Source organism: Lacerta agilis, chromosome 7 (assembly GCF_009819535.1).
Source record: "Lacerta agilis isolate rLacAgi1 chromosome 7, rLacAgi1.pri, whole genome shotgun sequence".
NCBI lineage: Eukaryota > Metazoa > Chordata > Lepidosauria > Squamata > Lacertidae > Lacerta > Lacerta agilis.
In genome coordinates, this window is record NC_046318.1 from 4,284,144 (window position 1) to 4,301,172 (window position 17,029).

The window sequence follows — 17,029 nt, forward strand, 5'->3', positions numbered from 1 at the left end:
TCCTGCTTGGCAGGGGGTTGGACTGGATGGCCCTTGTGGTCTCTTCCAACTCTATGATTCTATGTCTTCATGTGTGTTAAAAAAATGTGTGTGTGTTGTTGTTTTTTTAACCATTTAATCTGCATTCTCCAAGAAGATATTTTGCTCCCTGAGGTGAAGTAGTCCTACAGCTACTAAATTTCACATCAACACTGGCAAAAGGGTGAGCACACATGAAGGCAGCAAGCTTGCTCAGGGGACACTGGGCAGGCAATGTGGCACCCAGTTCTCTCCCCCTCAGACACCTCACAACTGTACATTGCCCAGCATCTGTGCCTGAGGCAGCTGCTTCATTCTGCCTACTGTCAAGGCTGGCCCTGCAGTGGAGCACAAGGCTTCTGCATGCAGCTGGCTGCTGGGTTTGGCCTGAGGTTGTTAGCCAATCAGGTTCTTAATCACCAAATAGTCAATATACAGTACTGATTTTGCCAGCTTTCATCATGTCATGGTTGATGTACCTGATTGTCCTAAAAAGGGATTTTATACAGCAGCCAATGACCACTGGTATTTTTTTGTTACAGCTGCAAGAGAAGACAGACGCAAAATGCCTTGTGATCCTTTATTCATGATAAATACAACTCTGTACAAGCAATACTTCGATACACACACATTATCCTAATAATCAATCCTATGAATTGGTTGATCAGGCCAATCAGCTGGTAAGAATCACACTAAACCAGCAGTTGCTGTGGTTAGATATGGTGGGGTCCCTTTTCAAATGTATACTGTCTATGTGTACAGTATATCCTAATGGCGAACACTGGACTTTGTATATAACTTTTCTCAAAATTCCTTGCTTAGGCCGGTGCAGATCCACAAGCTGCTCTGGTGTAGATAAGCCCTCAGCCTTCTAATTCTACTTACTATAAGCGACTGGCATGAGTTTGGCCAAATTGCAGGAGGCAGTGGAGGATAGGGGTGCCTGGCGTGCTCTGGTCCATGGGGTCACGATGAGTCGTACACGACTGAACGACTGAACAACAATAATCAGCAGTCAAAATGTTATGCTTCATTTCACCTAAGCTATTTTAGCCATTTCATCATCGAAATTCCCCTCTTCTATGCTAATATAATTCTCTATTCCTTAACATATCACTATTTCTTTCATATATTCAAGTTCTTTCCCATAGCTGGTGTGATATCCAACACTATTTATTTAGAGGTCCCATCAAAGAGCATATTTCTGTACTTCTTTATTTCAACGTCCCCCCCACCAAAGCATTAATATGACGAGTAGATTGACGCCTTTGCTGCAACCTGTGGGGTGCTTTCTTTTTTGGGGGGGGGGGGGTTGTCTGTAACTCAAACCCCTCTCCCGCCCTAAAAAATATTTGACTTGTAGCATTAACAGTAGACTTCACTGCAGGGCTATCATAAGCTACCCTCACAATATATCCTTTCTTGCCACAGGGCTACTGCAGTGTTCACAAAAAGAAAAAGAAAAACTCACGATGCTTCATGGGCGTAGTAGTTATTTTTGTGGGGGGGGGGGGCAGAACCGACATGGTTGGTCAGCTAGTAAAGTATTTCTATTGTTTTACTTGATCGCGGGGGAGGGCAGTGACGTTTATTGCAGGGATGTGGCAAACCGCCCTCTCAGCCTTAGTTAGACCCCCCGCTAGTCCCCATATTAAACACTGGCCTGCGCTGTAGGGCTGTTGTAAGACAAGCTTTCCGTCAAAGTCACCCTTCCTGTCTTTAGTAAGAGACTAAGAGGGACTATGTGTGCATTGGAATAAGCAGTATAAATTACAATGTATAAGACCTGAATGACCTCATCTCTTTGCTCCTATCTCGTTTCCAAAAGATGCTAAAGAAAAATCTCGAATTCCTAAGGGGCACCTCTTACTTCTGCCCGGGGAGAAGGTTGAAAATAACATCGCAATGTGACAAAGGAACTCATTCATCCTGGGAGCTCGACGACTCTACACTTTGGGGGTCTATAGTTCCCTTCATTGAGTTTTTCCTTTCCCGGACGGAGGGGCAAGCCCCCACCCTCTGCGCAGGCGCACTGAGCCGATAGTTGAAACATCCGCCAAGATGGCCGCCCCTCATTTTCCTTACTTCCTTTCCTCCGGCCGCGACCCTGTCTGATAGCTTTGGGTTTGTTGCCCTGGCAACCGCGCGGAGTTGGTCTGTGCCTGGACCAAGGCCTCCGCCCGGCCCCCATTCCGGTTGCGACGGCTCTGCTTGTCCATCTCTCTTGCCGATCAGATACCTTCCCCGCTCTCCTCCTCCTCCTCCTCCCGGCTTTGCTGAGAGGCAGGCCCGGCTCCTCTGGGCGGGAAGAGGGTGAAGGCCCTTGAGCCGTGGGCCGCGCGGGGGGAGCCATATCATTGAGTCCATGTCAGGGGGAAAAGGCGGGGTGCAAATAAATATATAATAATAAGTGCACGCAAATGTGTGGCTCTGTGGACACGAGTTGGGAGCCGACAGTAGTGACCAGCTGCTGGTCCTTTTAAAGGGACAGCTCTGCCCCCATTTTTAGGAGGGGTGCTCTATATGTTCCTGCCTGCTGCCTAAGGGGGCAGCCCAGGCTCAGAGCAGGAGTTATGATTTCTCTTGGGTCAGTCCCTGGTGTTGAAGCAGCTGCAGCTGCCGCCGCCTCCCATGGAGTCGCTGGTGCAAGGTGCTGGAGAAAAAGCCGCTGGGGGCCGCACAACTGCAGCGTGGAGGACCTGCGGGCATGGAGGAGAGAGTGCGAGTCAGGTTTGTGTGTGACTTCCTTCTGCAGCTTTATTGGGACGAGAGAGAGTTGCATATTACTTTGCTCTGTGCGGCAGTCCCATAATAAACATTTAACAAGCTCTTTTTGCTCCTTGTATTGCGGCAGCTTGATAACCGTATGCTGCTTTGTTCGCAGCTCTACGGAGTGCACGGAGGCATCAGCAGTTGATCAGCAAGCGGCTTTTATGTGAAGACACCTTGATGAATGAAGGGCAGGTTGGAACGGACAGTGGGGCAGCAGCTCCTTTCTCTGAAGAAGAGGTAGGAAGGCCGTCCATTTTTTGAAGTTGATTGGGTGTTAGATATTAATAAACTAGTACTTTAACCCCGTTAAATTAACGGGCACTAGAACATATGTGGTCAAAATGTTGCCCTAGCAACATCGGGGACATGCGCAGAGCTGACTGAGCGGCTCTCGCTTATCTCGTTTTTTCCCCCCTAACAACGCGAGAGCTGCATGATGTAGCCAGCTCTGCGCATAGCGTCCCTGTTGCCCTAGCAACATCAGGAACACGTGCAGAGCGTCTCTGCGCTCCAAGTGCCAACGGCTGTCCGTGGGGCACATGCGCAGTAGCACAATCCCATGGACACAGGGACTGGACGCAGAGACACTTGCACTTTATTATAGGTGATGCAGTGCATTTAATCACACAACCCTTGGATTTGTTTAGAGATAACTGATATTTTTGATTTATAGCTAGCTTATGATCACAGTACTGTATATGAAAGTGCCATGTAAGCTGTACAACGTCCAAGTAATATTTCAAGTTGATGTCCTTTTTCTTTCAAAAGAGATGTTAAATAGTTAAATTTCATAGCCCACCACACCCTGGTCTATGAGACTCCAGGATTATTTCAGCCCTTCATACTACAGAGGTGGACAGCAGCAAGAGGCTTCCACCTGAGATTTGCTTTCTCTTCAAGGTCTGTCATTGATTCAGTATTGCTCACTTGCAGATTTCACAGCTGCTGAAAAACATCCAAAGAGGAAAAGAAGACAGGGCAACGTCTCTGCGTCTCCTTCGACAAGGACTACAGCACAAAGAAAACCAGCAGAAATTTATCAGGTTAGTTAATGTGCACTTGACCTGCTGACACCTATTCTGGGTGCTGCTGCTTGTCTGTGTTGAAGTAAGTAAATGGAACTATTTAGGTGCAGTGCACCATCTTACCTTGTGCAGAAACAACCCAACTTAAGTGGAGAGAGGCCCAACTTCCTTGTTAGCTGGATTTCTATTAGATGTCCATGACCTTGAAAGTGTGGCAGCTCCAGAGATTAGATGAGCACCCCAGAAGAAGAGAGGCACTCTGTAGTGCACAGAAATGCTCTCCTCTTCTTCATCCAACAGGGTGTTGAATGCTAGTCTGTTAAAGTTTCTGTCCTCCCTGCTGTTTTCTGGGTTGAGAAGAGGGCTGAGTATACAAGCCTCCCAAGGAGAAACATTCTTTTAGATTTTGGGTTTTTGTTTTCACTATTCTTTGGCTGTGGCTAGTGTGCGCACGACCTCATGTTTTTTTTAAGACAGACTGTAACTTTGAATTGATAACCTGAACTAACTTGTGGGGGTTTGGTGTGGGAAGAATGGGTAAACTTTATATACTGTTCCAATCTGGGTTAAATAAACTTTCCAATGTTCTATTCCAGTTTGGGGTGGGTGGGAAATAAGTTGCCAAGTTGTTTAGGTTTGTTAAGCGTCATTCAGTTGGAATTCATCTGATTTCCTGGGCCATGCAGATGAACAGTAATATCCCATGGAATATTTGTGATGAGTGGCTATGTCAATGTAAAAGATAAATATGATGATAATAATGATGGTAGGAGCAATAGTGACAGCTATTGGGATAGCTCCAACTTGACAATTACTTTCCTTCAGTGGAACAGATAAGTAGAAAGAGTATGTGATGTGGCAGAGGACTGCATAAAGATGGTGTGTTAATTTTGTAGGCTGGAGGGCAGTATGCGTGTGCTGATTGGTCTCTTCACTGGCAATCTGGCAGATCTGCAGATGGATGCAGCTCGGTGTTTACATGAACTCTCCCACTCCAGTGACCCTGATGTGGTTGAGGCGTGTTTACCAGCAACCTCCTACCTCTTGACGTACCTCTCTGGACACAGTGTAGCCCTTATGGTAAGATCCAGGCCGGCAGTACTCTGCTGTTCCAGCTTCTGGTAAAGCAAATGAAGTGTGACCTTTTGCCTACACCTGGCTCCACGTTACAGAGTATGAAAACTATCTCCTCCACCATACTCTTATTTTTTTGGTTTAAAAAATGGCTCAAGATGGAACAAAATACATTGCTATTGACTTCAACTTAATTGGGTTTTATCTGATAAAATAGGCCCTTTTGCACATTTGAAGCAAATGTGCCCCAGTGTAGGCCACTAGAAAAGTGTGGATTAAAGGTCTGAAGAACATGGGAGAGGTAAATGTGAGGACTAGAGAAAGTTGCGGCTGCCTGGGCCTTTTGCAGTGACATGAACTTGGCCGCAAGTACATCCTGGAAGGAGGGAGTGATTGTAGTCCGGCTATAGTTGGAAGAATCATAGTAAGGTTCATTGGATAGGAGGTCTCCCATTGAAGGGTAGTAGCAAAGGCTCACACGGATGCTGACCTCTGACAACTGGTGTAAAGTTATTGATCACATTAATATTATTTTCAGAAATATATGCTTCCATTGCCTATATTTCTTCTCACTGCTTGAGCTGCTACATCTCTGCATCCCCAAATCTTCTCAGCTACTCTCCGCTCCAGTGGAAATGTTTCCCGTCCCTAGAGTTGTTTGCAGGTAGCGTAGCATTGTGCAAGAAGTTGCAGTTATAGAATGGTGAACATGGAGCACGTTCCTCCTCCCTGTTGTATTTCAGGAGCTGTGTTTGTACACATTGGGGAACTTGGTGGTTGAGATGACGGCTGTGAAGAAACAACTTCTACCTCAGGGCATTATCCCAGTATTGGCATCCTGCATCCAGGTAAGTGGGAAACAGTCTTTGCTCAGACATTCTGAATGCCAGCTGCGTACAAGCCTTGTCGAATCAAGGAGTGCATTTGAGTCATGCACTGTCCATTTACCACTGTTAGAATAAGTGGAATCCCTTGACTGCATACGCAACACAGAGACGGAGGACTCTGTACCCTGCTGCCCAGAACTGAATGATTTATTGTGTCTTATTTCATTTGATTATACAATAACCCATGGAAGCAACTAATAAGATGTTCTCAAAGAGCAGCTTGCTGTTCTTAGCATCATTAAGCTTCTTGCTTATATTTTTAACTTCCTAAGAAATGTCTGAAAGAATACAGCAGTTAATCAGCACCTTCCACCCCTGCAACCACGTAAGTGTTTCCACAGGGTACATAACACACCGAAGCCTTCTCCTCTGAACCAGTGGATGGTAATTGTTGTACTTTGATTTCAGTCCCCCCATTTGGTGGTGCGGGAAGGTGTTGGCTACGTTCTGTCACAGCTCTTGCAGTCTAAGGAAGCTCCAGCTGAAATCATACCGTAAGTGGAATAATCTCTTCATTTCAGAATTTGACGTGTATCTGTGTGTGCATGACATAGCCAGCTTCCTTCTTGGTTACTCCAACCCCTTTAAAAAAGTATATGTGCACACCAGGCACCAATCTCTGTATCACTCATTTACTAACTTTTTATTTATTTTATTAATTGCATTTATATATCTCCTTTGTCTTCCAAAGAGCTTGAGGTTCTCCTCCTGCCCATTTCATCCTCATAACAACCCTGATGGTGATTGGCTCAAGGTCACCCAGTGAGCTTCATGGCTAAGTGGGGATTCGAACCCTGGTCTCCTGTATGCTGGCTGCAGAAGTGAATCAATCAGCTCCACAAATAAACTTTCTATAGGGACATACTTTAGCTATAATCTTAAGTCTTTAACATTAATGGGATGATCTGGCTTTTAAATCCTGAAGATTTCTTTTGCCACACCAACATCTTTCTCATTGGAGTTTGTGTGGTGTTAACCATTTTAGGCGATGGACCTTGCCTATGCCTGTGAAATTTGTTCCTTTATTTTATGATGTCTTTCATATCCCTACTTTGCAGTTAGATTCATAGAAACTGTCACTTTTATTTATATCATTGTTGCAAGATGATCAGCCCCACAAATTATACACTGTACTGTATTTTGATAAGAAGTATCAAGTGTTATCATGTGAATCTTGGTACCTTGTCCTGTTCAAAATATCCTTTTAACATTCCAAGTTCTGCATGTTAATTAAGCAAGTAGATAATAAGCTGCACATTTAGTTTATTAAATGATGAAGTTTTGGGAAGGCTGTGAGGGAGGGAGGAAATCATGTGGCTTGAGGAGAGGTGGGCGTATTCTTGGGAGGAGTTTCATGTTTATCTTCCTCAACCCTTCACTAGAATAGATATATTTTAAAAATCAATCAGTTTTTTTGGGTCAAATATATCTATGGAATGGTAGATGACATGTACTGTAGTTTGTCCTTAAAACTATACAGAAAGGCATGTGTAAAGCTACCAAAAGCAATATCTCTCCTCCAACTACTATCACTCTCTGCCTCTGGGATAGTTGACATGGTTCCCCTAATAACTAAACAGAGTTATTATTATTTTTCTTCTGCCCCCAGTTTGGTCCTAAATTCCACCCTCCCCAAAGACATGCTTCACTTGGTTTGTTCCAACCTGGAAGAAGGACTAGGAGCTGCAGTGGAATTTGCATGGGGTCTTCACTACATTATTTGTAGGTAAATGTGTTTCTGTGGCACGTAGGAGGTCCTAAATAGTGGGTTAGGATTTTTGAGTGAGACGTGGAGGTGGATTGTCTGTGCATGTTGGTAGTGCACATTGAGAACAAAGATGCAAAGAACATGGGCCTGACTTCCAGTTTAGGGACGCTTGCACAAATACTTGCTTTGTAAACAAACTACATTCCCCACCTCCCACCCCTGTGCTGAGGAAATATGAAGAATGGAAAATGTTGGCTCTTTAATGGCAGATCATTTTCATCCATGCCAGTCATCTTGATAAGTGGGCAGTATCCTTTGGTTCTAAATCCTGCTGGTCCCCTGAATCTGTCAAGTGAGGTCCACCTGAAAATGGCCTAAGGCCCACTGAGCTAACCCCTTCCTGTAAAGGCAGGGTGATGAGGGAGATAATATAGCAAGGTAACAAAGTCTAACTCAGTTTTTCATGGCTACTCTTGCTTGCACCTTACAACCATTTCTAACATCCCATTCCCCCCCCCTTTCAACTTTGCATATTCAAAAACTGATTTCACTTGAAAAATGAGCAGGACCAATGTTTTGTGCTTTAAATTGTAAAAACCCTTTTAAAATTTAATAAAAAAAGAAAAGAAAAATGAGCATGCTGAATAGGAGAAAAGCCTTTTAATGGGTTGGATAGTGGTGGGACTCTACCTAGTCCTATTGAAGTGGGATAGCTGTCCTTTATTTTCCTTTCTGTAGCCGGGTGAACAACTCACTGCTGATCTCTCAAAGGACTGTGCCATCCCTTGTGCAGCTGTTGCTAGAACTGGCTTCTGTGATGTCAACAACTTCAGTTGAGGGTGTAGAACTGGTAAAGTAAATAGGAAATATATTTGAGGTGCCAGGCTGTGTCCCCGACTCTCCTTCTGAATGTATTCTTTTCAATTCTCTTGTCAGTTGATTTGTCCTGTGGTGCGGTGTGTCGCCAATCTTCTTGCAGAAGATGAAGTGGCCGTTGGTGAACTCGTGGAACAGGAAGAGAGGCTTCTAAGGGCCTTGTTTGAATTCATACAGTACTTTGTCTCCGAACACCTCTTCATTGCCCAGGAGTGTCTGTGGCTCATCAACAACCTGACAGGTATGTCCTGGCAGGGCCGTTTCATCCATTGGGGCTTGTGGCGCGGCGCACCAGGGCGCAATGGCCTGGAGGGCACCTCCGCCCTCCAGCCCCGCTGGCAGCGCCTGCCGGCAGCGCCCTCCGACTGCCCGGCACAGCAAGGGAGCTGGCCGGCCACGCCACGCCCTTTGGCTGCCCGGGAGAGCACAGGAGCGCAAGCCGGCCGGCGGCAACGCGCCATCAGGCTACCCGGCGGTGCGCGAGCTGGCCAGCCGCGCTGCGGCCTCTGGCTACCCGGCAGAGTGCGGGAGCACGAGCCGGCCACCCTCGCCTCCCGTTCCAGAAGCGCTGGAAGGGCGCGCCGCTCCAGCGCCACGCCCCTCATCCCCCGCTCACCCACCCCCCTCCCAAGGGGTGGCAAGCGCGGGAGGGAGGCGGCGGAGAGGCAGCATGGCGGGGGCGCCGGAGGGATAGCCGCACCAGGGCGGCCGATCTCTTTAAGACGGCCCTGTGTCCTGGCACACACAGTTGGCACTAGATGAGAAACCAAGTGGTACTGTTGCCTTGCCTCTGCTTTGTTATCTATTGGATTCTTCTAATTGGGCAAAGAATATTGGCCTTGATAGTACTAAGGCTAGGTAGATCTCAACAGTTACAATAAATTGATGAGATTAGCATTTTCTTTTATAGCCTCATAATTTACTTTATTTATAATGGGGTGGGGATGGGAACCTTTTTGGCTCCACAAGCCAGATTCTTATCAGGATTGGTAGGTGGGGGCTGCCTGCTTGTCAATCACATGACATCACAATGATATCATGTGCAAGGTGCTGCTAAAACTAAGAGGCTTTCCTCCATTTTAGCAGGCTTGTATGGAATCACCTGCTAAAACAATGTGAAAAACACCCCTTTAGCGGGAGATTCTGATGCATACCCCCTTCTGATACATGAAGGGGGTTGCATGGAATCTTCTGCTAAAGCCGGGATGGGGGTTGTGGGTGGGTGTCCATTTTAGCAGGTGATTGCAGTGCAAACAGCATCCCGAATCAGGGTTTGCATTGAATCCTGCCAGACTGAAAAGATCTAACCCCTGCTCCTAAGCTGATGTGTGGGGCTTAAATTCTGCAGGATTTAAACCCGCCTGCACACCCATTTAAAGTCACCTAATAACATTGTTGTCTAAGTGGCATACAGCATAAGGTATTATTGAAAGTTTCCAGTACAGAGAGGTTTTCAGGCAGACAATAGGATTTGTGAGATCTAGTATCCTTGCTCCATGCAGCAAAAGACTGGGGTGATTTGCTCATGCATCCTAGGCTTCTCTCCATTGGGGCTGGGAAAGGCTAGATTCAGTAGTTAAAGCCTGTTTTAGCTGCCTACTGTAAACATGCTGAAAGTTTCCTCTACAGATGACTCTTCCAGGTACTTCACTTTTTCTGTTGAACAGAAGGCCAATAAGGATTGAGATTTTTCTTTCTTTCCCCAGCGGACAGCATCAGATCATGCTCTGCTTTGCTCAACCCAGACCTCTTTCCATCTCTACTGAATCTCTTGTGCTACGAGAAGCTGAGCTTGCTGGTAGGTTACAGTATTGATCAGGGTTGAGGATGGATTTCCTCCCCTCTATGAACACCAGAGAATTTGAAACCGGATATTCACTTTGTGCAGTTTTGGGAAAGGTGACTTTTGGCAAGTAGGGATGCCTCTTAATACTGATTGGTACTGTATTGGTAGGGAGCCTCACCAAAATCAGGCATGCTAGGAAGTATCCATTGGGAACCCCCTAGTGCAGCTGATTGGCTTTTAGTGTTCATCAGCTGATGGGTGCTGCGAGCCATCCCTTTGAAGTGTGTTGTGTTCAAATTGCTTGCAGATGGATGCCTAAGGGGATGGCTCTTAACAGCCATTTCAGCCACTGATGTGAAACTGGTGATCTCTCTTCTTAAATTATTCTTACTTTATTATTTGTTCAATTTGTATACCATCCTTCATCCTTAGATCTCAAAGTGATTCACAACATAAAAATAGGAGAGAAAAATGTAAAATACGTAATAAAAACAAGGGGGGGAAATACCATAAACCAAATGCAATAACCTCCCTCCCCTCTCCCATAAACACATTTTAAAGGGTACAGTGGAACCTCAAGTTGCGAATGTGATCCTTGCAGGAGGCATGTTCGCAACCCGCAGCGCTGCGTCTGCGCACATGTGGGTCACTATTCAGCACTTCTGTGCATGTGCAAAGCCTGATTTAGTGGTTCTGTGCAAGCGCCGAAACCCGGAAGTAACCCGTTCCGGTACTTCCGGGTTCGGCGAGGTACGCAACCCGAAAACGCGCAACCTGAAGCGCCTGTAACCCAAGGCACTACTGTATTTAGTAGAATCAAAATACTAATTTATAAATACTGGATTTGTCAATGGCGATGAGATTCATTCTGTACTTAAATTCTTCTTAGCACAACTTTATTTTGCTGTTTGGTAATGTCTTTTGGTTCTGTAATACACCATTTTTCCAAGGTGTTTTAGAGGCTAGGGAGTTTATTTAATTTATATACTGCCTTTCCTCCCAAAGGGAGGAAGCATTCTAAAAGCAATCAAACATTTTCTCAACCACTGATTTCAAGGGTTGCCAGGAGCAGTATCTTTCAGCCATCAAATGCTTGGCTGAACAGTAATGTTTTTAAGCTCTTCCTGAATGTCAATGGTGAGGGAGACAAATGCACTTCACCAGGAAGGGCACTTCACAAACAAGGAACTGCCAGTAAGAAGGCTCTGTCACAGGTCAACGCCAACTAGGCAGCCCTCACCAGCAAGGCCTCACCTGCTGATTGTAGGGTCCAAGGTGGTTGGTACTGGGGAAGTTAGTTGGGTCCCAAGCCATTTAGGGCTTTGTATGCTACTATTCCTCAGGGTTCCACTAGCTATGTGGAAACTTTCATTTTGCTTGAGGGTGCCCTCCTTGCTTCCAGCCCAATGGAAAAGAAGGGAGATGCCGCATCAGCTAAGCCTCAAAGGTTTGTCAGCTGAACTTCCATTTGGGAACTGAGCAGGCTACATATACCTGAGCACCAGTTCAACAATATAGGGCTTGCTGATCAGAAGGTCGGCGGTTCGAATCCCCGTGATGGGGTGAGCTCCTGTTGTTCGGTTCCTCCTCCTGCCAACCTAGCAGTTCGAAAGCACGTCAAAGTGCAAGTAGATAAATAGGTACCGCTCCGGCGGGAAGGTAAACGGCGTTTCCGTGTGCTGCTCTGGTTTGCCAGTAGTGGCTTTGTCATGCTGGCCACATGACCTGGAAGCTGTACACCGGCTCCCTCAGCCTGCAATGCGAGATGAGCGCCGCAACCCCAGAGTTGGACACGACTGGACCTAATGGTCAGGGGTCCCTTTACCTTTTAAGTATGTCACTAGCTCAGGCATAGGCAACCTTCGGCTCTCCAGATGTTTCGGACTACAATTCCCATCATCCCTGACCACTGGTCCTGTTAGCTAGGGATCATGGGAGTTGTAGGCCAAAACATCTGGAGAGCCGAAGGTTGCCTATGCCTGCACTAGCTGGTACAACTTCCTGATTCTTCAAAGAGGCGGCAGTAAAGAGCAAACAGGCAAGCAACCAGTGCTGGATATTTAAGGCCACAGAAGTTCCTGGATACTACTGTAAAGATTAGAGTGGCAGAATCCTAAGCATAGCCTTTTGGTGTCTTCTTCAGGTTCTGACAGTGCTGTGCAACATAGCTGCTAAGGGCTCTGCCTACTGCCAGGCCCTGCATCAGAAGGCTGTACTCTTCCCCCTCATCAGCATCCTTGCCCTTCCTGATGACCAAGTGGTGGCTCAAGATCTTGAACTACTGCATCTCCTCTTCCATCACTGGCCAGAGGTATTTGGCTATCTGTTGTTCCTGTGTATTTTCCGAAGGCTCAAGAGTTTTGAGCAAGCTCAGAACTGACTTTGGTCTTCTCTTTCTTGCCCCAGGCTGCCACTGATTTTGTAGGTCAGTCAGGACTACAGGCCCTAGAGCAGCATCAGGATAAACTACAGCTGCAAGAACGGGTCAAAGTGCTCATTTGGACTGCCAGCCAGCTGACTGCTCTCCCCCAGAATTGTCCCCTTCGTGCTTCAGCTGAAAATCTACAGACTACTTCCTTACAAAGTTGATAGTGATACATACAAAGCATCCATGCTGGCTTGTTGCTAACAAGCCTGTGAACAGAACACTTTCTTGTTTTTCTGAAGGGTGGTAAAAGTAAATATCCCTGGCACTTCTAGAGAAGCCTTATTCTGTGATGTTTACTGTTTTCTAAACTGTTCTTTAGCCTAGCACTGGGCGTGCAAAGATTTAACAATAGAGTGCGAGAAAAATCAACTTACAGGGGACCATCTTGACTTAAACAAGATACTTTAGCTTTATTTTCTAAGTTGAATTCTTTTATATGCAAGTTACACATAGAAGTGATCTACATCTGGAATTAGACTCAAATTCAGCTGCCATTTGTTTTCCTTATGCTTTGCTGTTAACAACATTCTCCAAGGCTTTGGCAACTTGGTCCACGTTTAGGTTATTCAGTGATACACTCTTCTCTCTGCCAAATGCTAAGGAAAACACAAAAGTTGGGTGAAAGGCATATACCACGGACAGTTTTCATTTGAAGAAATGATTTCAGACACTTTGATTGAGCCACCATGTGTTTGCAACCTACACTGCTAACAGTTCCCTTTAGACATGCTCTGTTTTACTATACACAGATGTAAATGTAGGTACAGCAATAGAACTCAGGAAATGCATACACATAGCAGCCTCACTTTCCTACAATTTCACTGTCAAGCAGTGTTAGGGAACAAAACACCCTGCACAGACAATGCATGATACAGGGATTTCTACTTTCAGGAAGCCACTACATTAAAATAACTGAAATGCAGTGCCCAAGGGGGATGTGTTCCACCTATAACCTGCATTGCTTTTGGATGCACTAGCACAGACTTGGTGCAAACAAATGCTTTTCAGAAAAGCTGACATTCACTTCTGCTTCAGGGGTGGGGAACAGGATTTGGCCAGCAGGTCCATCCTTAGCTGCCCCACACTTTGTGGACTTGACATCCAAGCTGCCACATCAGATAAAGCTAGAAGAAAGGTTCTCACTATCAGTCCTTAGTCTGCTGTAGGACTGACGCTATGTCAGTATTTACAGAAGGTGTTAAAGCATATGATTCAATGTCACTATTCTCTATTTAGATGTATCTGGCAAAGTACTAGTAAAGAGGCCTCATGGTGACAGGTATCAGAAATATTAAGTCAGGGGCCAGAGCCTTAATTAAGTCAAGACTAGCTAAGTTTACTTTAAAACTTAAAAGCTGTTGAACTTTTTAAACAGAACCTATTTTGGAGGGAAATGAGTGGGATTAGTGTTGAAACAAGAGCCCTTGGGTTGGGGGAGAGAGGGAGATCATTCATTATTTGCCATAGGCTATGTGCTCAATTAAGTTTCCTCTGGCAGCCACAGACCATTTCTATCCACTCTCTTGTTTATCAATTTTTCTCTTCATCCCTTCTGCATTACAGAGATGCAGCAATTTCCTTGTCCAACAAAAGCAGCTCTCGTGAACAAAAAAATTCTAACTCGATTTTAAAAAAAAACATTTTTTGTTTAAAAATTCTAAAAGGTAAATCCAGGGGGGAAAGCACCCTGGGGACAGACATTTGAAATATTTCAATTAGAAGAGAGTGCCAGCTCTGTTCCCACTACCAGCCAACATTTGAAAAAACTGCCAAGATTTCTGTTGTCTGTCAATGTAAATGTTTTCCAGCATGATCTATTTGTATGGGAGAGAAAACATTACAGAGCAGATTTGGAGCAGTTGTGGGGAGAAAGTGCAAGTGGCTTACTGGGCTGGAGTTGTCCAAGAAGTGTTTGCTAGTGGCATTCAACAATAAAAATTGTATAGCAAACTTGTAACATACATCCCCCCCCAACTCACCATATCTAGCCCAGAGCTTGGGTTGCACATCTGAGCACTCTCTGATCAGGATAGGAAAATCTGGATTTGCTTTCTTTAAAGTCACATAATGTTGTTTAATGAAATCTCTGCAAAGAAGCAAACACACCAGCATGCATTAGGCTGAGGGTCTTCTACACTTTCAGGAAAAGTCAGTAGGATACAGATTGTTTCAGAGAATATTTCCTATATTTATCTGGAGCATAGGGTTTTGGGGGCATGTTCTAGGACTCTTGCCATTTTTTAAACAACTGGGTGTGCTCCAAACACATCCAACAAAATTCCAGAGTTGTAGTGATAAGTACACTGTATTTCAGAGCAGCTTGTCCAACATTAGAAATTTCTTAAAAACCCAGTTTCCCATGAACACAGTTTAAAAACTGAGCTAAAGCTCAGCAAGGTGTGAAGAAAACAATATGAATAGTACAGTCAAACCTCAGTTGTTGAACGTAATCCATTCCAGAAGCTTGTTCGGCTTCTGAAACCTTCAACAACTGAGGTACGGATTCCGAATGGTTGCAAGAGCATCCTGCACTCAAGCGGAAGCCGCATTGGAAGTTCAGCTTCCAAAAAAGTTTGAAAACCAGAGCATTTACTTTAAGGTTTTCAGCTCTGGGAGCCGAAATGTTTGAAAACAGCCATTTGGGAACTGAGGTTTAACTGTATATCACTTTTTCCCCTAAAAAAAAAATTCCAGTAGCCTAAAAAAGGTTAATATAATCCAGTAATGTTCTATATCAGTGTTTTTCAACCTTTTTTGGGCAAAGGCACACTTGTTTCATGAAAAAAATCATGAGGCACACCACCATTAGAAAATGTTAAAAAATTTAACTCTGTGCCTATATTGACTATATATAAAGTAATTCTCTTGAATTTTTCAATTTTTCCCACGGCACACCAGGCAACATCTCGCGGCACACTGTTCTATATATCCTGAGGATACCAGATGTGTTTAAGCTTTAGCAAACTTCTTCAGTGGCATATACTGTATATATGACAACTACGGTAGAACAGCACTGGACTTGGCTTTGTGGCTTCTCTGCTCAGTTGGTTACCTGCTATCACAATAAAGTATTCAAGGTGGGCTGACCTATTGGGTACATCCAAATCAAATTACCATAATCTGTGTTAGGACACCCACAGCGCCTTTGTCACGATAGGAGTATTGAAACCTCATTTTTTACTCTTACTGCTCCCCCTCCCTAATAAAAGCACTAGTTGGCCTTGTAAAGGTATTGCTTCTAATATTATTGGCTGATTAATATCCTTTATCATATAAAATGTGGGGGTTATTTGTATTGTTTTTGTTCTTGTTTTATTAAATATTTTGTGTTTTTATCTTTTAATTTTATGCTGTGAACTGCCCTGAGATCTTCAGATAAAGGGCGGTATACACATTTAATAAATAATAAGCCTTTGGGGCTTTTTTCCTTATTAGTCAACATGGTTTTTACCTTTGCTTTTGTGATTCAAAACAAATGTCCATTCCTAGTAGTAAAGCTGGTGCTCTGCTGTTTTTATTGTAACACACACACACACACACACACACACACTTTCCTATCAATCTATTCCAACCCCTGCAATGCAGAAATCTCAGATAAAGCATCCATGGTCATCTGCCCTGGATGCTTTAGTTCAGATTCCTGCATTGCAGGCGGTTGACTAGATGACCCTCGGGATTCCTTCCAACCCTACTATGATTCTATGATTCCTTTTTGAGTACAAGTCCACTATGGCTTGTTCTGGGAGTTTTTTTCAAGTGTTTGATAAGAACACGCAAAAGGACAACTAACGGCCACTATTATTTCCTTCCATGCCGGCGTCCCCCGTTCCCTAAGCAAACCAGCAAACCTCACCTAGAGAGGCTATGATTCTATGAATACTTAATTGTTTTTAATTATTGCTTTTCCTATTTTTATTTAGCGGTTCTTAATTTTTATCTCTAAGCCGCTTCAAGTCCCTGAAAGAGAAAAAAAGCGGGACATGAGCACAGTAAATATATGACAGTAACAATAATTATAATAATAAAGCTGCCTGTGAGCATCTGCCCACGACCTATCAAGCTGCAACCTATTAAAAAAAATGAGCGGGAAAGGCCGGGCTGTCAGGGGAGGGAAAGGCCTCCCGTCCCCTCGCGTACCTGACCCCCTGGCTGGCCGGCGAGCGCTGGCAGAGGTGGATCCGGATCTCCTTGAGGTTCCGAGAGAGGCCGCCCTGAACGACCCGCGCAGCTGAGGAGGCCGCCATCTTGGCACTCGGGGTTCCCCCGCTCCCCGAAGCGCAACCTGCTGGCCAATCGGCGCGTCCCGTTGGTTTAATTCTAGTCGTCTTCGCGGCCAATCAGCACAACGCGACGGGCGTGGCTATGCAAAGTTGTTCTGGGGAGTCGCGCGGTATTGTGGGTAAATCAACCAATCAATCGGCTGCACCGAACCATAGACTTAAAGGATAGAGCGAT

At 45.0% G+C, this 17,029-nt stretch overlaps 2 protein-coding genes across 3 annotated transcripts; one reads left to right on the forward strand and one right to left on the reverse strand.

Annotated features, from left to right (window-relative positions):
• The first annotated feature begins 2,355 nt into the window (after window positions 1-2,355).
• On the forward strand, window positions 2,356-12,856 carry TMCO6 (transmembrane and coiled-coil domains 6). 2 transcript variants are annotated; one of them, XM_033154207.1, is made up of 12 exons: window positions 2,356-2,748; window positions 2,903-3,027; window positions 3,721-3,833; window positions 4,712-4,895; window positions 5,633-5,737; window positions 6,185-6,270; window positions 7,386-7,502; window positions 8,223-8,334; window positions 8,421-8,601; window positions 10,067-10,158; window positions 12,290-12,457; window positions 12,553-12,856. In XM_033154207.1, exons 1-12 carry the CDS (start codon window positions 2,592-2,594, stop codon window positions 12,733-12,735), a joined length of 1,623 nt encoding a protein of 540 aa, XP_033010098.1. In that variant the 5' UTR covers window positions 2,356-2,591; the 3' UTR covers window positions 12,736-12,856. The 2 variants fall into 2 exon arrangements, with proteins under 2 accessions (XP_033010098.1, XP_033010099.1); XM_033154208.1 differs by having other exon boundaries at window positions 3,724-3,833.
• Window positions 12,857-12,963: 107 nt separating this feature from the next.
• Window positions 12,964-16,867, reverse strand: NDUFA2 (NADH:ubiquinone oxidoreductase subunit A2). Its single transcript, XM_033154209.1, has 3 exons — window positions 16,712-16,867; window positions 14,554-14,660; window positions 12,964-13,170 (listed from the first exon to the last, which is right to left on the reverse strand). Exons 1-3 carry the CDS (start codon window positions 16,816-16,818, stop codon window positions 13,079-13,081), a joined length of 306 nt encoding a protein of 101 aa, XP_033010100.1. The 5' UTR covers window positions 16,819-16,867; the 3' UTR covers window positions 12,964-13,078.
• Between the last annotated feature and the right edge of the window lie 162 nt (window positions 16,868-17,029).